The sequence below is a fragment of the Strix aluco genome, chromosome 4 (assembly GCF_031877795.1).
Source record: "Strix aluco isolate bStrAlu1 chromosome 4, bStrAlu1.hap1, whole genome shotgun sequence".
Classification (NCBI taxonomy): domain Eukaryota; kingdom Metazoa; phylum Chordata; class Aves; order Strigiformes; family Strigidae; genus Strix; species Strix aluco.
Genome location: NC_133934.1, coordinates 57,740,884 through 57,765,142, shown reverse-complemented (window position 1 = coordinate 57,765,142; position 24,259 = coordinate 57,740,884). Strand labels below are relative to the sequence as shown.

The window sequence follows — 24,259 nt, the reverse complement described above, 5'->3', positions numbered from 1 at the left end:
ATCTAGAAAATAAAGCTTCCATATTGCCTCCTGATTTCTCTGGGGCAGAGGCTTTCCCTGCTTACCTAGAGGTTTCCCTCTTTCCCTGATCCTTGGACTTAATGTGACAGTGTTCAGGTCAGCAGCCCCGGCTGCCCACGCTGGCTGGAAAAGATCCCAGACTTGACTGTTCTGTAAGGGGCCACGAGGCAGCTCTGTGGAGCGGCGATGGGTTTTGGTTGGCAAGCCCCGCTGACAGCTGCTGCTGAGGTGGGCCTGAGAGGCAGGGGACAGCGCGAAGGGCAACTGCTGGTCTCGTCTGGGGTCTCAAACTCATTTGCTTTTCTGCCAGACAATATATTAGTGGTACACACTTATTTAATGAACTGCTCTATCAGGTGAGACAGATCTGAGGATTACCAGAAGTGTTAAACTTAGCGAAAAAGGGTAAGAATGTGGCAAATATATTGTTCACCTGCTAAAAATTTCCACATTCTCAGTCTGACATTTATTTACAGCTAACAGGAGGTCAGGCCTCTTTGTTACTATTGCTGAGGTAAAGTTTTCAGTAAATTATCCATGGTAAACACAGCCCTAATATCAACTGTAGAACTATATACTGTGTGTGTGTTGTAGCCTGCTCCCACCGTGAACATTATGATGTGTGAGCTTTTTAGAGCATCTGATATATGTCAGAGCAAAACAGGCCCTGAAGCACCCAAGCCTCCTCTTTCGATCTGAAACAAAAACTACCTTCAAGCTAAGCAGAGGCTGAAGAAAATGATGAGCTTTTGATATCAGTTTATCACCCAATGTTTCTAAGACTTTCAGGTATTAAAAGATTCTCCACAGCACTTCAGACAGCTTCTTTTGATTGCACTAAACCATTCTGGGTTATTGGCATAGTTAGTTCATTATTTACCTCCTTGGCCAGATCTGCTGCAGGTATGCTGAAGAGCATAAAACCATGTGAGATTGCACGTATAACCTCCCTGCATGACCAAAAATTACTTCTTTTCAATATCTTTGCCCTGATTTAGCCAGGTACTAATCCACAGGGGAGGATTCTTTCAATTCTCCATGGCAGTGTATTATTTAAAGCATTGTTCATGAGGAATCTTGATACAGACTTTTTGGAAATCCATGTACAGTATGCTGTTGTCCATTAAACTGCTCCTTCCTACTTGGTGGTTCCATTAAAACAGGCTGGACAAGGTAGCTCAGTACAGGCTATTTTGTCATTTCCTATGTGGCTCCTGCTGTAGGTGGGATTTTTTTTGTAAAACTAATTTGAAAAAAATGCACAATGACTCTTATCTTTAATGTGACTCTATTGGCAGGGATCAAATAATAAAACACAGGCTGAAATTGGACCCAGAAGACAAACGGTCTGGTGCTATGCCACCTAAGTGTCTTCAGCTTCTCATGAAAAAAAAAAAAAAAAAAAAAGGCAGCACATACATCAGTACTTACACTCTTGATGCCTAGTCCTCGTAAAGTTATGTGTGTCTGTCTCCAGCCATGGCCACCATTTCTTCCCCAAACAGCTGGTCCGTGGGCTCCCTTCTTCCTTACAAAGACTTGGAGGGCTCCAGAATGCAGCCCGGGCACCTTATGCCGGAATGACAAGCACAAGTCGCCAGCGGGAGCCATGTGACCCAAGGGCAGGATAAGATGTGCCACTCTTCCTTCTTTGCCTTTGGGGTCAGAGATGGTGAGATACTGTCCCCCTGCAAAAGAAAAAGCAGTTAGTTTTCGTCTTTTTAAATTCTGCTGTGTTGCAGGACTAAATGCACAAGAGTCATTAAAAAAATAAAAAAAAGGGCTCCGCAAGGTCCAGTGAGTCTTAAATAAGGCATGTAGCTGCTGGAACGTGAACCAGAACTGATGCATCTGCCTCCTGCAGGGTAAGATTTACTGTGCTGGTGGTCTGTTTACATTACAGAATCACAGCATCATCTAGGTTGGAAAGGACCTTGAAGATCATCCAGTCCAACCATTAACCTAACACTGACAGTTCCCAACTACACCATATCCCTCAGCACTATGTTGACCTGACAGGGATGGGGACTCCACCACCTCCCTGGGCAGCCCATTCCAACACGTAACAACCCCTTCTGTAAAGAAATACTTCCTAATATCCAGTCTAAACCTTCCCTGGTGCAACTTGAGGCCATTCCCTCTTGTCTTATCACTCTTTACTTGGTTAAAGAGACTCATCCCCAGCTCTGTGCAACCTCCTTTCAGGTAGTTGTAGAGGGCGATGAGGTCTCCCCTCAGCCTCCTCTTCTCCAGACTAAACAACCCCAGTTCCCTCAGCCGCTCCTCGTACGACATGTGCTCCAGACCCTTCACCAGCTTCGTTGCCCTTCTCTAGACACACTCGAGTAATTCAATGTCCTTTTTGTAGTGAGGGTCCTAAAACTGAACACAGGAATCGAGGTGCGGCCTCACCAGTGCCAAGTACAGGAGTAAGATCACTTCCCTGTCCCTGCTGGCCACGCTATTTCTGATACAAGCCAGGATGCCATTGGCCTTCTTGGCCACCTGGGCACACTGCTGGTTCATGTTCAGCCGGCTGTCAATCAACACCCCCAGGTCCCTCTCTGACTGGCAGCTCTCCAGCCACTCCTCCCCAAGCCTGTAGCCCTGCTGGGGGTTGTTGTGGCTGAAGTGCAGCACCCGGCATTTGGCCTTATTGAAACTCATGCAGCTGAAAATGATAATTTCATGTATTCCTTCATTTCTGACAACCCCTTGGTTGCCTGATTTTAAACCCACAGTGGCATTAAAACTACTGCATGCATTTATGCTCCTTGTAAACTGCTGGTTTTTGCTACTGGATGGATGAACAAGAAGGCCAGCATAAATGTTACCATGTAATTGAGCTATGGGTCTGTCCCTTTCCTTTGGTTTGGGAACTGTGTTAACAGGTTAATTCTCAAACCTTTGCAAACACAGAGCCTTTTCATTTAACCATAATTTAAAGTCTGTATCTGGATTAGATACAGAAATCTAGAAACAGTAATGACTTCCAAATGGCTGTTTATGTGATATACTCCCTAAAGTCTTCTCTAACAGTAGTTAAGTTGTCAGTGAATGTACGTTTTTAATTCAAAACCCTATTATTATTTCTGATCATGTATGAAGTAAAGATGCCTTCATAAAAACACCTAGAACATGAAAAGTAGAGGATCTCAGGTATGGCAACATTTATTAAATCTAAACAAACAAAAAAAGCATATACTTCCCTAAGTTACACACACACCCTTTCACACAGGCACTCAAAATTACAGTAAATGATACTTCACATTTTGGAGAAAACCTACACTTGTATTTTTGCTTCATACTTTTCATTAGAACTTTTGCAAGGTGGATGATAATGTTAAAATTTGAAATTACCAAAGGGAGTAGGTAACTTTTTAAAAATTTCTTTAAAAAAATTTTTATCTTACTCTGAACCTAAGAATCTTTTTTTTAAGAGAATCAGATTTTTTAATCTTTTTTTAATCAGAAAATCCAAGTTTAGTGAACTTAAGGCAAAGGTGGAATTTAGGCTCCTTAGTTGAAACTGATATAGAAATACTGTTGGACATACACAGTCTTTACTTATTTATGGGATATAAAAGTATTTTTACATTTAAAGTGTTGCCCTGCTGCTACTCAATGACAATGTATCAGGGCTTGTCACACAGTTAAAAGGAAAGCCAGCCTTGCCTCCAATTCACTACTTCTACATAGGTTTTTGAGTTCTTTGGTCTCAACGAGATTTAACAAAGTATTATGCTGCTGTCTGGGGCCCCAGATCTGCATTTGGACATGAAGTGGAATCCATTTGTCCAAGGATCTGTTAAAGTTTTTTGTTTTGTTTTGTTTTTTCTTTTTATGCACTGTTTTTGCATCAAGGTCACTAACTGCTAAAATAAGCATACTAGAGTTTAAATAACTGCACCTGTTTGTTGTAGATACAATTATATCATTATACAAGTACTGACTCAACTCATTAACTGCATCTGTTTCAGATAGTTACACTGACTGAATCCAATCAATAGGAAACAGATTTAGGTAAGCACAAAGCCAGTGTATTTACAGGCAAGCCCCTGCAGGAAAAGGTCCCCTCAAAACAGCATTTTCTGCATGCAAGATAAGCTCATAAGGCTTCAGCATGGCACCTTTCAAAATGCAGATTCTGAGAAACCAATAAATAGCAAACTCTGAAAGGTAAAAGCAAACACTCAGGAACAAGCTGTGAAAATAAATCCTTGCAACAAGGTATTCCAGACAGGAGGGAGTGGGTGGGTGACTTCAAGGGACTAGTTTTAACAGGTTATGTCAACAGCAGCAGAACATACACAGGAAACAAAAAGCCCGTGACTGGGAAGCAACGCAGGAGGAGAAAAAAAAAAAAGTCTAAAAAAACCGAAGAGCCAGTTAAAAACCATAGTTCTGTAACTTGATATATATTAACAACAATTTCTGAGTACAGATAATGAATATGCTTTGAGTGACTGACCTCAGAAACAAAGCATTTTTAAATCCCTTGTTTCAAAACGATGTTTGAATTATGTGTGATCTTTTTTAAAAGGCCAGGAGACAGCTGCCTGTTCCTCATCTGCAAGAGAAAGGAGCTCTGCTCTTGGAGTCCATTCAGGAGACTTTTTAAGTGTCATAAGGAGCATATGTAGAGCCTGCCTGGGGGTGGGGAGGGGTAAGTGAAGACAGCACTTCCACTCAGTCGCCTAAACAGCCTGAAGAAGGTGCCAGGTCACCTGCTGTGGTGGCAAATGACTGTCTCGTCAATGGCAGCGGAAGGACAGACATCAGTGATGGAAAATGGCTCTCAGTGCCCTCATCCTCCCTCAACTTAACCTGTAACATTTTATGCCTGAGAGCGCGTTTACTTCGAAGCCTGCCATCCCCTCACATAATGTAAGCATTGTGCACTTCAAAGGCTGCTCTTCTGCGTATGAACTAATCCCATCATTACGGGGAGCCAGAGATGTGTGCCTAATCCCCGGCGCTGCTGGGGGAAGGGTACGCAGGCAGGGCCAGCCAGCCTCTCGGGGCCGTGCAGCAAAACCAACAGGACCCGAAACACAACCAGCTACATTGCAGAGGTGTGGGGCTGCTGGGCCTACGGCAGCAGAGGTGTGCGGTGGCAGGGGTCCCCGCTCTGGCTGACCGCCCCTGCCCATGCCAGTCTTCTTCCATCCTGCGAGGGGCTAGTACACGCTCCCCTGTAATGTTCATTGCAGGGGCACTTTTTACCATCCCAAATAGACTCATTTTCAGAAGTCTCTATATATGAGCACTTCACTTGACTTCCAGTTACTTAACAGTCTTCCTATATACAGGTTGCTGTAACTTAAGAGTAGAATTCAATAAAATCAAACTGAGGGGTTAAACTAAACATTACATTTGGCAACAGAACAAAGATTATTTCCAGCACTTTATAATTTTGCTTGTAATATAGAAATAATTATGTTTGTGTGGTGGTTTGAAAAATAAGCTTTGTTTCACCATAAATAAAAGTTGTTCTCTAGTCCACATTTTTGTTCTTTCTGATTCTTTTAAGACAGATAATCTTTTACTGAATCATTTACTACTCCTTCAGAGACATTCCTATTGTAAAGATACCAGCTATGATAAATTTCTCAATTGCTCTTTCATGGTGGGAATCCTCAGTTTTGATTGTTATACACAGGAGAGGTGTGGGTGTGAAATGTATCCCGGAACTAAAGGGAACAGAAGCTGTGTAAATTCATCATAACGCAAAAACTGTCATCAACCTCCAGCCTGGTGGTTCTTCAGCTACAGGATGCGATCACAGATGTGTCTTACCTGACGCATCTCTCACTGGTTCCCAGTGCAGGTCATCATCTCTGTCCTTGATCCATCCGCACAGTCCACTATCAAAATTACAGCTGTGTACCAGGACACCTGGGCAGAACAGAGCAGAAGGTCAAAAAAAACCCAAACCATTGGGATTGTTTTGGTTGGGGAACTACAGCCATTTCCCTTGTGGCTGACACTAGCAAGTGAATAAGAAAATTAAATGCAACAGAAGAAGCATTAGAAAAAGGATCTACAAAACCACTAAAACAATAAAAAAGGATGCTAATGTTATTATTAACAATTCACCCTATTTTTATGCTAAATCTGTTAGGAAATAAAACTATAAAGGTTCACTTAGATGGTGGGGTTTTTTGTTTTTACAAAGCACAGTTTAAACAAGAGGCATAAGATGTAGAAGTCCTGTAAAGGTGTATAAAACCACAAGAAATCTCAAAAAAATCTTAAAGCCTAGGCCCCGAACATGAGATATGATCTTTACCTGGGTCATCATTTGCTTCAAATTCATCGGCAGTAATCCCTCTTTCAATTTCAAGTATTTCAAACAGATTATTGCTCACTCCAGGCTGGCGTGGAACTGTGAGAAAAGCAGTTTTACAGAAATGAATGAGATAAAGGTAGTTAGCGACCTACTTTCTTATCTTTAATAAAAAACAGCAGAGCAGCTCTGGGCATTATGCTTCTCTTGGAGAATTCAATATAGTTAATTATATTTGACATGAAGATTCAGAAACTTTATGCCTATGTGATTTATGATTTATGTTGTAACATTTATTTGAGCACTGTAAAAGTTGATTCCCAATCTGCTAAAGGCTCTTCAAATGAAAGCTCCTTTTTAACCGGGGGGGGGGGGAAGAAAAAGCTTTAACCTTGAAGCTCACTATTTCCCTCCAAATGTACTTTTAAAGACAGTGGTTTCTCAATAAAATAAGCCACATTTAAGCCCTTGCTCAGACTTTCCAGTCCACTCACCCTCCTGAGATGCTTATAGGAGAATCTCAAGACGAGGCTGTGGTACTTGGAAGAGGCCCCACACGCACCTAACCCTCAAAACATGGCTGAAGGTATGTCCATCTACCTGCAAAGGATTAGAGCTCCCAACACAATTATCAGGATTGTACTGAGAGTTGAAGAGGAGGAGCTCTAGTGGCAGCTGGAATTCAACTGTAATTATGCTTTTTGCTTTCCAACACAGTCTGTCCTTCAGCTGCTGTTCTCAGCTGCAAGGAGAAGGAACGCTCTCAGTGATTAACGGGCCCAGAGCTTATTAGAGATTCAGCAGCCAGAACAACCTGAAATTTAAGATGTCTTTGTGGCAACGATGGCTGCCAAAGTCAGGTGACTACAAAGACTTCTGAAGACGCCGTGCCAGTCTGTAGAAGTCTCCAGAAATAACACACCAATGTCATGCCTGATGGACAGCTGTCAACTAGAGATAAACCACTGGATAGAGCTGTCTTGGAAATCCCTCCTTAGAGGCAGGTCTAGCACATAATTAATAACAGCAGTAATGCGTTTCAGACATGTCCTTAGTTGTTATAGACACTTCTGACACCTACAGTATTTGTAAGGCCCTTATCTATTAAAAACTTGAGATGTTTTCCATTTGCAGTGCCACAATAAGTAACTTAATGTCTCTGTAGGCTTCTTAGGCAAGTAAGAACAAGAAGAACTGAGATGATTTACAGTTCTAAACTGAAATAAAGGACTGTTGTTTTCAGGAAATCAAATCAAAGGTAAGAAGGAACTTCTTTTGCACTAGGACAACATGTAAATAGCACTGCTGCAAGAGCTCCTCTAAAGCCAGAAGACAACGGAAAATAAGAATGAAGTAGCTTCCTGCTTTTTGGAACTAGGACAAAATAAACAGCCTGATAAAAGGTCAACCAAATGCTAATATTTTAAAGTAATATTCCAAGCTACAGATTTTGGTTGATAATTTTGTATAATATAAATAAATAAATAAAAAGCTTTAAGTCTGTAGGAAACTGATTAACTCCTTGATATTATGGCCATTTTTGGTATTATTACATCTCCTTTTTTTTTTTAAATCCTTTGTAGATTTCAGATTATGTCTATTTGCAGTCTAGGATATCATGCTCAAATAGCCCCAAGGACTTTAGGTTGGCTTGGGTAATAAAGGCCTCTTAATTTTTAAGGATACATTGTTTGTAATAATATTTTTGCCGCTTTGTTTAATCTATTTTTTTGTTTCTGTGATTAGAATTTTGAGATTTAACACGAAAGAACCCTTACGAATGTGCACAGGCCACACCACCTAGGCCAATAATCATCCTGCAGCCTGTTTATGCACAAATACTATATTCAAGTATATAAAGAAAAAAAATCTGTTTACCTCAGGCAGCAAAAGAGGAACAAGGAAAATCGAAGCAGGAATGCTCTAAAACCGTCGTTCACCCCTAATCCCTCCCAGTAGTCCTCTACTGTCTTTCCTAGGAGCTCGCTCTAATCGACAGGCGGGACAGTTGACCAAGCCCATCAAGCAGCTCCAGTCACACCAGCACAGAGGTGCTCAGGGCCGCGTAAGCTGCTCGGAGGTGGAACTGCACACACACTCACACGCTGCTCTGACCGCGTTACAGGCATGGATGACCGTGAGCAGTAGCTTAGGGGGCAGGTATGAGTGCGAGCTGTCCCGTGGCATGCACAGCACCTAGCAGCACCGTTTACATTCAGCTGCAGTGGGTTCGCTCGGGGATGTTAAAAACTGGGAATTCAATTTCTGGGGCTTACTGTGGCCAGCCGCCTGGGACAGCAAATTTTGCAGGAGTATTTATTTACAAAACCTGCTAAACTAACAGCATCTGCAAGTTACTTACTGTCAATTCTGGCAGGACAGTGCTCTGACTGCAATTTCGCCTTAGATAAGTCCTCACAGTGGAGTTTCACCCCGCGTTACAACCACACTACAGGCTGCTGCTCCTGGTGGAACACAGCACTCTCCACACATGAGACACATCTGTGCCGCACCCCCCAGGCACTATCACCTTGCCTTTCCTCTTCCTGGACTGCACTAAGGAAAAAATATACTGTTCACTTCCTACGCTATGGAGAACAAGTTGGCAATTTGCTTCAAAACTGCTGAGCGCAGCATACATAGGTACTGCAGCTGTCAGTCTAGAGTGGACACGCAGCCTTTTCTTGAGGTGTCTTTACATCTGCCACATCCACAAGGCACAGGATGGAAAGCGGTCAGCCCAGAGGAGCAGACAGAAAAGCGAGCTGTCTGTGAGGAAACTCACAGTGCCATTACCCTCCAGCCACCCTGTACCCACCAGCGACACTGAACTTAACACTCTGCACCTCCATATCCTCCTGTTCTTCCCCTGCACCCCAAGTTTTTCTTAGGGACCAAAGGCTCAGACCACAGACTCACAGGCAGGTAGTTACAAGGCTCTAAATGAACACTGTGGCAGAGAGAATTGAAGAAACCCACTGCCATGCTCTAGGATTTGTAGGATATTCACAGTGTCAAGGTATGTGCTTGCCCTGTGGACCCCCTTTCCCAGTTCCCCATAACTCATTTATGGAAAATACTGCAGGAAATAATAGGAATTTATTTTCCAAACTACTTCAGTTTACTTACTAAAATATCATTTCTAGTGCACTGCTGTTTCATACAAATCTGAGTTACAGCTGTGCACACATACGAGCATTCTCCAAATTAAAGTTGATATATTTACCTACAATTAAAGCTCTACCAAAAAATATTTCTTGAAAGCTTTAGAGAAAAGTCCTCTCCAAACACCATTGTTATGAACTTCTAGAATAACGTAGAGCTTAAACCAGCCACTTCAGCGCTCAGAGCTAATTAGAGGAATGTGCACTCCATATGAAACAAGAGTTACCGTAAGAGATGCAGGGCTCTAAATATGATCCATGTGTACACTACTTTTTGCTACAATGACCAATGTGCTGAGTGGCGATCGTGGGAGAAAGTATTTGGCGCAATTATTTTCTGCAAGCTTTCCAAGCCCTTTCTGTGTACTTTATATAGCCTATCAGTGTGCTTTTCACTTAACTTCAATGGTTTGATAAAGCTTGTTAAATATAAACTTGGCTTCTTCTTCTTGGAGAATTTTATAAGCTCTGAGTGAGCCAATACATCAACACTACCATGTTCTCAGAGTTCATGAGCTGAGTTCTTCATAGATGCATGAATGTGGGGGGAAACATTTAAAAACTGCCTAAGATTGATTTCTTTCCAGTTTTTTAATCCTGTGGGAAAACAGTAGGACTTTTTTTCATTTACTTACTAATTGCTGAGTTTGGGAGTATAAGAGATGGAGTGTACATATGTCAGGTTATTTGTAATTACAGAATAATCACTGTTTTGGTGTTACAAAAGCAAAACAAAACATGGAGTGCAGCTTCATGTTATTAGTAATTGTTATTACTGTTAATAATACAGAGTTCTGCCTTACAGCAAAGACTGTGTTCTTATGCAATTCCATTCCACACAATAATCATGGCCAAGCTTTCCATTTGTTAAAAACAACACAACAAAGGACAAAGATTATTTGACTGAAAACTTACAACTGAAAGTTGTTAAATTCCACTTCCAAAAAAAACCCCTAAGTGATGAGATCTCATGCAGAACTAGTAGAAAATAGCTAAAATGAAGGGTAGTCCAGAGCTCAGTCAGACTTAGTAAACAAGAATATGCCCTGTTTTCCTCAAGGGAAGACTTTGATATATGCTGGGCTAAAAAGAAGGACAACAGAGAGGTACATTTCACCCTTTTATCTGGATAACCGTAGCGTCTAGGATTTGTTGCCTAAAATTCCACAGACTCAAATTTTGCAGGGTAAATTATTTCAGGAAGGGCCTTGATGGACTGTCCCACCCTCTACAGCGCTATTTGCGTAAGAGGAGAGAGATAGTGCTCACATGCAACCACTCTGAAGTCCAATCTTGCATTTCTCAGGCAGTTACAAGGCTCATTAACTTTGACCTAAACAAAGACCATATTATATATCTTTCCAGAAGATTTTCTGAAAAGTAACCTGTCTGCTTTTCTATGAGCAGCTATTTAGGAGGTGCAGAGTGCCGAGTTTCAAGGAAACACAGCTAAAATAAGTAGTCTACAGAAGCTTGCATATCAGATCTGGGGATAAAACTAGCTGGAGGATTGATGGAGGGTGTGATTTGTAAGACTCCTAGACCTTATGATTACACATTAAAAACAGGAAGAAAGTGCCTATCTTAAATGCTTAAAGATGCTTAAAGACAAATACATTTTAAGAGGTGCCAGAACAGTGAAGACAAATGAAATACTATTGTAAATTGATGCTACTATAATGATATCATGGAATAACAAAAACCACGTTCTTTGCTTTTAGCATTTCCCTTTTTTCAACACCTTCAAGAATCACGTAACTGCATTTACTCACTAAGGACTTTTCAGTCATTGAAAGTGGGACCAGAAAGAATCAAGTTTTAATCCAATTTTTAAATTTTCTAATAGTTATTAGGAGAAAAGTCTCCTAATTCCAATCTTTTCAGCTCCACTATGGGCTATGAAGGAAAACTGGTGAACTCTCTTTTAATACAGATAAGGGGTTTTGTTCTTGCTCTGCTGATATCTAGTATTATGCTTTGTCTTTACATTTATGCTTTTAATGCTTATCACCCAGACCCTGATGGTAGCAGAAATTCAGTCTTATTGAAAAGCTCATTCTATTTGTTAGAGGCTTTGTCCATCTGAGTAACCAGAAAAGATTCCTCTGTACTTCACTGTAGTTTGTATCAGTCCTGAAATAGTTAAATATTAAGCCATCGCTGCATTCCTCCCTCATTGCCATTCCCCCCATATCCATATCAGGAGAAGATTATCCTTGGTGCCAGATTCCACTGTCTGCATCTGACTAAGTGGTTCAAAGGCCAAATGTAGGAATTCCATTTTTAAAAATACTCATTTTTTTGTTCTCTGAAAAAGCAGCTCCCCAAAGTCACTGCAGGCATTTTTAGAAAAGGGGTAAAGCACCTAAAGAAAACAGCCCAATACCTTTCAAAAATTGCAAAGGCATTTAAATAACATTATCAGCACTATTATTGTTTGTGCTCTTTGTCACCACTAACAGACCAATTTCACTGGTCCTCAGCTGATCTCAAGCTGAGCAGCACATTCAAGAGTGCTCTGAAGTGAAAGCTTAGGACTAGTTTACTCAGCGTGTGGTACAGCAGGTCAAACGACAATGAATGGAGAATATAGGGAGCAACAGGTCACCGAGGGTAAGCTCAGGAAAAGGTTCAATAATGAAAAATTGAAATTTGAGAGATGCTTGCAGAAAACAAGTACACCTGCCCAGGCATATTTCCTCTTCTGATGTGGACCAATTCTAGACCACATATGTTTGCAGGATTTGGTCTAGTGCACTAGGACATCTACCAGTGTGCAGCGCAGCAATCACCCCTTTGCCCTGGATTGCCTAACAGAAGTACCACCTATTCAGATGGCCAAGCAAAGCAGCGCTTACTGTCGTGCTGCTTTCTCCAAGTCTGGCTAAGGCTTCAGAGCCTAAGAGGGGAAAAAAGGAAGGAAAGAGTCTATGCATCACAAGATAACATAATTTAAAAACACAACTTTAAACATTCAGGTCTTTGGCAGATATTAAGGGCTGGAAGATCAGAATTGCCAGTGGTTGCTGGCTACAGTGCTCTCTGTGCTGGGGTTTGCCCATCCTTGTGTGATAAAACACTACCTGTGACTCTTCAGGACAAAACAGCCCTTGGCGACACATGAGGAAGCAGCCATCTAAGAAGACACTGTAACTCTTCTGAAGACCTTACAAAACTGAAGTTAAGTCCTACTTCATAATCAGAGTGGATCTAACATCAATTTCCCCCTGTTTTCCAAGATGAGGGTTATAAGATGACTGAGTCGCTGCCTGCATTCTACCGTGGGAAACAAAATAAAGGAGGCAAGAGCAAGGATTTCTCTTCTCTTTTCAGGCAGGTATACGGGGACCACAGTGCAAATTCATTTTTGAGAACTAGTTTCTTTGCCGTTTTAACTAGAGAAGCAGATAGTGTGGGGAAATGAACCTAGAGGCTCCATATAAGCCAAATGAAATTAGCTCATATCCACAACCCAGAAACACTACAAAGATGTCTGATGTAGGTGAGATTAAAACAGCAACTAAGTTTTAAAGAAGCTGAAGGAAGTAGCTGAAAAAGCCCCTTCCCTGAGGAAACACAGAGGCAACTGAAAAATCGACAAACGTTTTTGGAGGTGGGGAGGGGTTTGCACATCCACATGGCAGATAAGCAGCACATTAGAAGTTAGCTAAATTACTCTGATTACTTCAGTTTAAAATTCTGTATTGCCTTAACACCATGGTTGTTAACATTGTGCTTGGCTGTGAGGAATGCTTTTTGAGAGGCCCTGGCTCACGCTTCGTGAAGCGCTGCCGTCCTGAGCTTGCGGTGCCTCACTCAGAGCAGCTGCAGCCCAGCCGAGTTGGGCACTGCTCTCCCCTGGGCCTAGAGCAGGGGCAGGGCTGGCCAGCAGGAACCTGAAGTTAACCCACCCGGCAAATGCCATCTGTAAGCTAACATGAAAGGCATTTGAGCTAATGCGCTTTACCTCACATTTGCCACTGGCCAAGAGCACGCAGGCAGCCGGGTCTGCAGCCCAGCTACTGACCAGGAACTCGGCGCCTGGCAGGAACGCTGCCACGTTGCTGAACCCTTGGTGTGACGACATCTGGGGATGTACGAGTATCTCTGTGTTATCCTCAGAAGTGCAGCGCTTGGAGCAGGCAAGGACAGGCTGAGTCATGCCCTGCGCATCCCACTGTAGTAATGTGTGTGGCTGTAACTTTTCTACCTGCTCTTCTACATGTCCCACATGAGGAAATGTAACTTCTTCCCTACCCCAAGAACTCCTACAGTAACAGGACACAGTAGGTGAAATAACACCTTACTCTATAAGCAATGCTTTCCTTGACAAGGTAGCACATTCTGGAAGAGAACTGTTTTGCAATCAACTGTAGATTTCAAATCCCAAACAAATTCTTTTGTGCACTCACTAAATAAATGCCTCTGGACAGAGAGAAGGTGGGAGGGGACACCAGTGACCACTACCTAAAGAATACTTTCAAAGTGGCCAGAAGAGAGGAAAAAAAGCAGAAATGAGAGAGAGAGGGGAGAGGAGAAAAGACACTAGCTTCGTTACAGATCACACTACTAGCACCATGCGAATTCTTACTATCTAGAGCACAGGTAGTATATGCCTTCAGTCCCACAGTTATGTCACACACATATGTATATCAAATATATCTTTAGCAGGGGATAGAAGAAATAATATTAGATTAAAGACACATATCTATTGACGTGATCTGAGGAGCCATCTGTCCCTGTATTACCTACCGAGGCCAGTAACAGTTGCTGGTGCTTGACCTGTTGGAATCCTTCTGTATTGTATACTGAAGCCTTTGAAGCTATGTATGTATATCACAAACCTCAAAGGGTGGCAGCTGACCTAACTAAATAGTTGATAAACACTTTTCAAAGCTAATTTTTTTCCTGTGTTTGTTTTATGTACCATAATATAAGCTTACAGTCAGAAAACACTTTTACTTTCCTACTTTCCAAACCCCTATATCTGAAGCATATGTATTGAAAGCATTAGCTTCAAAATCTAGCCTCTAGGGAGAGCACAGAAAGACTAATTGTAACTAATAAGCTTTATACAGATGATTGTTATGACTTCATGAAAATAGCTGAAAACCATCCCTTTGCTTTAGAATTCCAGAGAACACTTGCAACACGAGACACCTGGAAAGCACAATGCTAAGAGTCTAAAATAATTTCCACAGAACTGTGTATTTTTAATGATTGGTTCCCATTATATTAAGTTTTAGGAGTCTTTACTGTATTTGTTTTTAGAATTTTACATAAAAATGTTTTTATATTTTTAACTGAATATAGATTGTTTAAAAAATAACCTTGAAAAAGCCAAAAGCACACTCCTCTGAGTAGTACCAGGATTTTTCTTCCCAAATTTTAAGTCAGCTTTTGTCCCCATTTTAAACTTATCAAACTGTCAACCAAAGCTAAAATGTCAACAGGGAAAACAAACCTTTTTTTACAAGGAACAAAATAGTTCACTGTGGAATGACCTAAGAGAACACAGCCCAAGAAGTTACCACACAGATGCCAAAGCAACTGGAAAAAAACTCCCACATTGCCTGTACACCTGCTCTGAGACAGCAAACTTTTCCTCCTACTACATTGCTGCAGCAGCTTTATTGTTCATCGAGCTGCAGGAGAAGGGCTGATCCAGCACACCCTCCCCGTCTCTAAAATTAGCAGCAGAACTAAAGATGAAATTGGGTGTTGATATTTCTTGGCAGATATGTGTAACTCTGCATGTGCCAGTAATGTCTCCTGTGGTATGCACTAAAGCTGGCACAGAAATGCTGCTGTAGATCTCAGAGAAACTCTTAAAATGACACGTGTTCACGCTATGAGAATCTTTACTATCTTTAGCTTCTCATGTATCCATTTTCATAGATGCAGTTCATAAAATTAGTCTCTGTTATTTTTATGCAGTTTTCCCATTGCTTAGTTATAAACAGCCAAGACTATTTGAATTCATACAATACAGATGACATAACAGTCTTTAGGTAATCAGACATGGTCCCATTTCTTCCCATTCTTAAAGCTATGGAAATATGCGATCTAAGAGTGACTCTCAACTCCCTGGATTTGAATTCACTGACCATTTATGAGTTATGTTGCATTTCAATACTTTTCAATAAAATGTCCTTCATTTTTCCAAAACTTTCATCTGAGAGCATAATTAGGTTAAGCACTTATACAGGACAATTTACTCACAAATAATTTCAGGAAGAAAAAAAAAGTTTTTTGGTTGAATTGATTCAGAACTTCCTCCCCACATTTTTTGTTAGGTAATAAAAGCGATTATTTTTGCAGTTTTACCACATGACCATTTTCAGTTTCGTGTATTTGTTCTTATTGCTACAGTGTTCCAAAAAACCCAAACAGTACAGTGCATGCTTTCACCTCACTGCATCTACAATTCTGATAAATGAAAGAATATGTAAAATTACTTACTGAACACATCTCCTCGGGGTTTCTGAGGATCTAGTTGGATCCTGTTGTCATCCGTTATTCCTTGGGAAGATGTAGTTTCAATGGGAACATGTGAAGGCTCTTCAGTTGTTATCAGAGGAGTTCTTCGTGGTGGTAGTGTGGGTCTTAACATTGTAGGTTGAGGTGGTGTTGGAGGTGGAGGCCTTGTCACTGGCTTCGTTACTGGCCTTGTTGCCACTGGCACATACCTAGTGGTTGGCTTTGGTGTCAGTCGAGTTGTCGTTGGACCAGGCGTAGGACGAGTCGTTGGACCAGGCGTAGGACGAGTCGTTGGCCTGGTCACCGGCCGCTCTGTAACAATAGCAGGTACATATGGCGGTCTGAGGGGTTGTCTTGTGCCTCCAACATCAGGAATCCTATTGGTTATACCACTGCCTCCCTTAGGGAGCATGCTGTTGCCCTTGAATATATGATATGGACCAGGTGGTTCAATCATAACATTAGGAATAACTGCAAAGAGAATCAAAATGGGACCAAAATGGACATCTGAGTGTCTCGCTCCAGAAATTTAATATATTTTATTATGACACAGAGAGTCTTTGCTGAAATCATTTCTCTCCTCCTGAACATTTCCACTAACTGGAAACATACTTTAAGCATCAGCACTGCTGAATTATCACATCCCTTTAGATACTACTTCTCATTACAACAGTTTAGAGATGATTTAGAATGACTGAAGGCCAAGAGACTTCCATCCTTTACCTCCTCCCAGGCATCAACTTTCTTGCAGAGTTGGCAAAACCTACCCAAAGGCACTGTTAGTAAAAAAACATGGGCAGGAAGATGCGTGTTAAGCAGCTTCTAAACTGGACAAGTTTGTACTTGGGAGCAGAGGCAAGTTTAGTAAGACTCCAATGTTACAACCATTTTGGTCATAGATGGGCAGATACCTTTGGCGTAAGAAAGTTATCTTTCAGACCTCTCCACTTCTAAACTTTTCTCCTTGTCAATAAGCATTAATCATTTAACAGAGATTGAACCTAAGCCAATACCTTCATTTAGAGGTTTACCTTTGCTAAGCACCAGGAAATTAAGCAAATGGCATTTTTTCAGCCTCCACAAAAAGGAGGTAGTGGACTGAGCACCACCTACACCACAGTGACAGTGCCTACAGTACCATTTCCCCCAATACTTCATAAAGAAATGACAACAAATTTTATCTTGGTTTTACAAGGGGAGTTGCTGCAGACATGAAACACAAGAACATCTGTTTTGTTATTTCTAATTTTCTGCTTGTTAATAAGCCTTTTATATCTCACTAGAGATCTTAAAAGCCCCCATAAGAACCCTAGTCACATATTTTGCACACAAGTGTTTCAAGTATAACACAGTTAAAATGAAGAACTACTATTTGTTAAACAATGAATTGTTTGATGATAGCGGGTAAAAAGGCTTTCTCTCTGGCCACCTGTTTATTACTGTTCTTTTGAATACCCTGCAGCTTTAACATTATGGTATATTAAAATATAAACTGCACCCTAGGACTATGTACCAGTAGCACATGTATAATTGCAAGCACTCAGGTTGTGAAAGATCACCTTAGCCAGATCACGTTACCATGACAGCTACAGCCAAAGGAAACAAGTTCACAATGGTACTGCTCTTTAAAGAGATCAGTGAGTCACCAAAGATCAGAACCCACGTATGAACACAGGGTCCTCAAAAAGATTCAGCAGATGTCATTGAGCTGCACAGTCCTGAGGGATGTCAAATGCGGGGGAGCTCCAATGGCCTATTCTGTACCAAGGGGGACAACTGCTTCTCCCAAGAGAAAGGTGAGGAAGGTAACTCTCCAACAGGGAATTCTTCCAGAGAAATCCTCCCTCTTGGCTCTGCTCACATCTGGGAGCAGTGGGGAGTGGATGGGATGAGCTGCTGAAATGGGCCAGTGGCAGAGTGTACATAATAACAGCGTATGAGTAATCTGTACTGCTTGACCAGACCTACCCTGCTTACTCAGATGTCCTCATCCTGAAGCAATCTCTAGAATCAAGCTGTGAATAGGGAGAGGTGAATTTCTTTCTAATTATGAAAATGTCTCAGGGAAATATATTTTTACCAAGGCATGCTAAGACTCAGAAAACTCTGACTACATTCCTTGGCTCTGTATTAAGTTTTAAAAATAATTAAGAGAAATGGAGCCTGATAGTGCTGTGTCTCAAAATTTACAACATGGGACACATTTACTTTCAGAATTATTTTTTTAAAAGGAGCATTACATACGTATGCAGTTTGTTCCATTGTCTCTGTATCCTTCTTTACACTTGCATTTGTAGGATCCTGGTGTATTGTAACATCGTGAAAAACTACCACACTGATGGCGGCCAAGGGAACATTCATCTATATCTGCAACAGAAAGTTACATAAAAAAAATAATTTACATCAAAGAAACTTGACTTTCTGCTTACCCCTGCAAAGACACACAGTAGTATGGTCATTAAGAAAATATTAATTTTGAAAAATGTAATGAAAATGAATTGCCAGTGGGAAAAGGAAGACAGTCACAAATCAATGTGGTGATACAAATGTCAGGGTAAACGGGACTATTGTGCAACTCTCTTATTGCTCAACTTATACCTTGGCTTCAGTGATGTGCTGTGGGTAGACTGCAGTTGAGATCATGAAGATCACAATTTTGACATGATAAAAGAAAATTTGAGTGTAAGAATATGCATGTTCTTAATCTCACAGGTATTAAACTGTTTTTACATACAAAGCTTCCTCTATTATACATCTGTATAGAGGTTTCTACATCAAGCAAAAACTGCTTTAAACATCTTATATGGCATTTCAATGTTTGTTGTCAGTGATGCAAGCAAAAATCTCCAAATTCCAGTACTCTGCTTAGAGATTTCTCTCCAAAAAATATACTTAAATAAACATAAAGCAATGCCTCATTATCCCCACATGATCCTTTTTTCAGTGAAAGGATCATAACCAGTTGAGGCCCTGGGAAACTAAGACAGTGGGACCTGGGAACATCTTTGTTGAAGGACATACACCAGCTGCATTCCAGTCTCATGTCCAGACAAAGACAGGTTATTTCCCAACCCTGCCTCTTCCCCACCTGTCTTCAGGGGAAGGAAAGTTGGGCAGCCTGGGTGGGAAGGAGCTGGGGTGTGCTCTAGCCACATTTTCTTATCTTGGATCTTGGGGCATGCTACGGAGCACACCTGTGTCATAGCTCAGACATAGCCTAAGCTCACATGCTGCTCCAAACCTACAACTGCCTGTGCACAGTGAAACTTGTGGGGACAAAGGCTTTGGAAAGGATTCCTAAGATCATCACCTCTGCTCTCCCACTAGCTTCCAGAGGAGAACCAGTTACAAGAATTGGGGCCAAATACATGCTTTTCACAGTCTATTTCTATAATCCACTCTTTCCTAAAATACAGATGTAGTGCAACCTAAAACAACCTGCTTCAACATTTCAGCCACAATAAGCAAACATTCCTCTTTAAACCACTCATTTCAATTTTGAATATGCAGCTCTATTACATGCGCCTAAGAAATAAGTTGTTATTACCATGGCATTGGTATTTGCCTCCAATGTACATCAGATCAAAGCCTTTATGACACCTGCAAATGTAGCTTCCAAAAGTATTGACACAGTGCCTAAATCGTGGACAGATAACTCTCCCAGTAGCACATTCATCAATATCTGCGGAAACAAAGAAACTGTATTATTCTTAATAGCAGTTAAATACAGTCTATACTATCTAAATTAAACTGGTTTCACATCATGAAAAACTAAACAAGAATAGCCAAAATATTTTTTATAAGGTCCTTTTGGCTACAAGCTGGTCAGCCAGCAGTAACACCTCAGCACTTCTGGCTGTGCCATCTGAGTTCAGCTCTTGGTCACACACCCAAATTTTTATGCCTCCTGTGCCAGAAGGCTTTACAAATACTGTGAGCGACAAGAGATGTACTGGCATAATGAGCATTACTACTGAATTTGGAATGCTTGCTCTATGCTCTTGCCATCCTGGTACCCTTCCCCCTGGAGAGGATATGTTTTCTAATTCCCCACAGAATGCACAACAGCTTCCTTAAGACCCCAGAATGCTCATTCTTAAAACTGTAATGATATTTGTCCAAACAAGAGCTAGTTTGTGTTATTTGTATAACTTTCTTTTGTCCCACTAAGCCCTGCCTGGTTACAAAGACAGCACCTGGATTTACAGACAAGGCATAACAATAAAAACTACCCCAGTAATTCTTTTTCTGAAACATGCCTGAAATATTATTCCTGTAGCACAGGTCATACGTGCATATTCAACAGACATCACCTTTGTTTTTTTAAAATTTCACATGTCCCGAATCCATGACCTGCCCATTGAGCCTACCAGGAAATCTTCATCTGTTCCAGACTTGCTCTAAACAAAGAGAGTTCAAGCTAATGCCGGGGTACAGTACTTCTGGGTCTCCTACCAGTTAGTTAACACAGGCCAAACGCTTTTTGAGTACCTGCTCTTTGCTATCTCTTAGCCTGCACTGCCTGTGCTGTAGCTGACCTGTCCTTCACAGAGAGGTTGGTAACCTAAGTGACCTTAAGATATCTCTGAGGTTCTAAGATCCATGGCTCCCATTTGCCCTGCCAGGGGCTCCCAGAAGGACCTGAAGCAGTACTTCAGCAAGTGATATCCAGGCAAGGACAGAGGAGTGGGAAGACATGGTGATGCTCAGTAAATGTCTGATGCCCCCCATCTCCCAGAAGATGCTGTTCTTCATGCTGACTAGCAAGCCAGGCAGCAGCCCAGGGAGAAGCCAATGCTCACCCAGCACTGCTTTCACTGCCTGGGAAACGCTCAGATGAGGTCAGGCTGATACACAAAAGCTGCTTGCGCTACCACTCACTTTGTAGCCCTTGGAAACTGAGCTGAAGCCTGCTGAGTGCTTGAACCCTGATTTTCCCTGAGGTAGAGGGCTGGCATGCACCGCTGCCTCTGACGCATGCCACTCCTGATGTTTGTTGGTTATCTACAGAGAACAGTTCAAGTCTTTGCTCTGCAGCTCTATCAGGAAAGGCAAGATTTTGATCTCCACGCAATTCTTTTCCCAAAAGGAGCACTTCAGCTGTAGGTGTCAAGACTGCAAAACAAAGCTGAGTGATTGATGCCCTGCTGCTTGTGAAAGAGGCCTGAACAAGGCAGAGAGAAACCCAAGTCTCTGGCACAGCACAGGAAAAATGTTACCACAAAACTGCTGCTAAGTTAGGGCAGCTACCTGAGGCAGGGGAGATGTAGCTTCTTAAATTCTCCAAGCTGTATTTCCCTAGAGAAGTGACCTAAAGACATGAATCACTGGCTAGATGGGCTGTCCCAGTAGCTCCTGCTGGCACTGTCCCACTCTGCATGAAGAATTACTGAGGACAGCAAGGATACAACCCCTGAGCTCCCATACTCCTGGCCCATCAGACTGCTCTGACATAGAAGCTCTCCTTCACTCTCAGTCGGGAGCACTTCTGCAATGTCACAGTAAAGGCCTGAATGAGAACACAAATGAGGCCAATACTGGGCATCTCTCCACATGCCTGAATCACCCTATAAATCTACCTCTTGGTTTGAATCTATTATTAAAGTTTTAGGCTTTGAATACGTTATTAACAGCTTTAGAAATTCTACCGTTTTCACTACCATTATTTAATTTACAAGCCACAATTTTCTGCCCTTTATTAAAATATTATTTCAAGGCTGCAAATTTCAGACTCTTGATTACTATGAGTTTGTTGGGGTTCTTTGTTGTTGTTTTCATCTTTAAACCACAACTTCAAAAAGCAATTCAGTAAGAAAAAGATTAGCCACCGAATATACCGCATCATGGCATGGATTATGTCGTTTAAAACCTAATGTAGCTTGTCCCACCTTTCCCTCTGTACCTATTCATGGTTTTGTAAATTCCCATAAGGCAAGAAGTATGTTAGATGATGAGAGCACTGCAGTGGTATTGTTTAATTTTCTAGGCAGTTATACAGCCTAAAGATACAGGATTGAACTGCTAATCAATACACTGTTGAAAACTGACACAAAAATAATGGAAAAAAGCAACAGTCTACTACTTGCATTTAATATGAGGGTGGTTGGATTCTTGTTACTGGTGGGAAAAACACTTTCTGATCATTAGCTAGAAGCTGGTTTGAAATGCTTACGATTAGTTTGCTGTAGTTCTCAAACACCTCAGCAACTGTGTCTTCTTTCAAGTCCACTGACCTGAGACAATTCACACCTGAGCCCAACTGGTGTAAGGCTGTTTCCCTTTGCCCACTGCAACATGCTGTGGCTCACGCCTGCTTCCTCTGAAAACTAGGGTGTGAAGGGGTGATTTGTATTCTCCCCTCAGCCTGGTCTGCCATGGAGGTGCATGCCCAGACTTAGCGCCAGGGAGATGCTCCAAAGGCACATAATACAGACAGCACCTAACGCTATGATGTTCAGTCTTCAACAGAGAAGCTGAATTACAGTCTTGCTCTCTCTCTCCTGCTCTAAGTATGACCATATTACCAAGTCAAGCACTAAACAACTATGAGGCTGATTTAAAAACAGTATGATTTTTAAGTTTACAAGGGCATATTTTCAGGTTTCTATGCACAACCAAAACAGGTAGAAAGAATTTATTTTACAGTGAAAATAATTCTTTTCAGTCCTCAAATTGATTTTCTGAATCAATCAGATTTTCTGAAGCTGAAATGTGTATACTGCTAATTTCATTCAATGAAAATCCCAATTCAAAAAGCTAGCAACACTGATTGATTTATTGATTCAAGCGTAATTAATTAATTTGTCAATTAATCCACATTTTCACTGCATACTTTGGTGAATTACTTTTCAATTTGTTATTATTTAGTTTATATGATTTACCTTCACAACCAAATTGTTTGGTGGCTCTTTACTGATTGTCTGGAAGGAACATTTTAACAAAAGAATGATCAGCATGGGTTAAACTAAGAATAGAATAATGCCTAGAGGAATTTCCACCTGTGCTAAAAATAAACATTACATTCCCAGCTGTCTTTCAAACTCTCCTCAAGCAAGGATTTCATGAGCTGCAGCCAATGCACGCTTCAATATTTTTACCATCATCTACATTTCTGTTTGTACTACAGCAATACCCAGACCCTCACTGGAGCTGACCACCTCCCCAACAGCAACAGGCTTGTACACACATGAGGAAAAGGCACGGTCTTAGTCCCAGATAGCTTCAATTCTTGGAGGTATTTACTGGTTTTAGTACAACTCAAACTTGATAGAGAAATAACACAAAAAGGGTGCATGTCACAATCACTTCTTACCAAAAAAGGGGAGTAGATCATGTTATGACCCATGAAGGACAGACATCTCTTGCTGTGACTATTTTCTCTGTATTGTAGAAGACTGCTCTGAAATTTTTGTGGAAAATTTTAAAAATAGGTTATGAGATCAATCTGAATGATGCACACTCAACTGAAATATGGGTACACAGTTCTTCACCTTTCTGGGGAAAAAAAGTGGTTTTTTGAAAACTACACCAAAGAACTGGAAGAGCCTCATATAATTGGCTTGAGTGCTAGTCTTCGGCATTAAAAGCACACTTTTCTTATTTTGAAGTATGAAGTTTGCCTGAATATAAAAATGCACACTAGGAGAACCTTGCAAGTCTTTTTCTAGCAAATTTCTTTACTTGGTATAATTTCCTGAACTTACGCTTAGAATCACTCAGCTTGCTACAGCATGGGACAAGTCTCTTCCAAAGACTTCTGCCTGCCACAATGTCCACAGCGTGATTAGTCACAATTCAATCCCTTCAGCATGTGACAATGGTGGGGGTTTTTTGGCACTTCAGAAGGCCTCTGACTTAAAGCCGAGCCTGCTTCTCACATCAGAAGATCTAGAATCTGTCTCTTGCTCTGCCAACAAATTCTTGGTCAGCCACTTGGAGAACCACCTTCCCTGTGGACAGCCATGGTACCCAAATGGATGATTACGGCACCCACATTCTCTTACTTTCTTTCAGTGCAAGTGTTGTTACTGGTTATGGAACTGTAGCACTGTGTTGGATATAAATAATAAAACCACTGGAGCATCATATCCACTCAGGATGTATAGTTAATGACTAATGAAATCACATGTCACACTGTTCTTCAGACCACAGTAGAGTATGGCACAATACAGTCTGATTAACCATAAGCACTCTTCCATGTTCACGAATGTGGGAACAAAATCTTTCACTTTTATACAGTCTGAATTCCTGAGTTTATTTTAATCTGGAGTTTTCACAGTATGGAAGATAGACAGTAGCTTCAATC

General features: G+C 41.3%; 1 protein-coding gene across 3 annotated transcripts in view; it reads right to left on the bottom strand.

The window, feature by feature from the left end:
- The window catches only part of NPNT (nephronectin), a 54,701-nt gene that overhangs the window by 3,024 nt on the left and 27,418 nt on the right, over nucleotides 1–24,259 (bottom strand). For 2 of the 3 annotated variants that reach the window (XM_074823228.1, XM_074823229.1), the window contains 6 exons: nucleotides 19,502–19,636; nucleotides 18,199–18,321; nucleotides 15,937–16,425; nucleotides 6,314–6,409; nucleotides 5,821–5,919; nucleotides 1,453–1,709 (listed from right to left, as the gene is read on the bottom strand). In XM_074823228.1, coding sequence (XP_074679329.1) covers nucleotides 1,453–1,709; nucleotides 5,821–5,919; nucleotides 6,314–6,409; nucleotides 15,937–16,425; nucleotides 18,199–18,321; nucleotides 19,502–19,636 — 1,199 coding nt within the window. The remainder of the gene's footprint in view (nucleotides 1–1,452; nucleotides 1,710–5,820; nucleotides 5,920–6,313; nucleotides 6,410–15,936; nucleotides 16,426–18,198; nucleotides 18,322–19,501; nucleotides 19,637–24,259) is intronic. The other variant, XM_074823230.1, reaches the window with a different exon arrangement.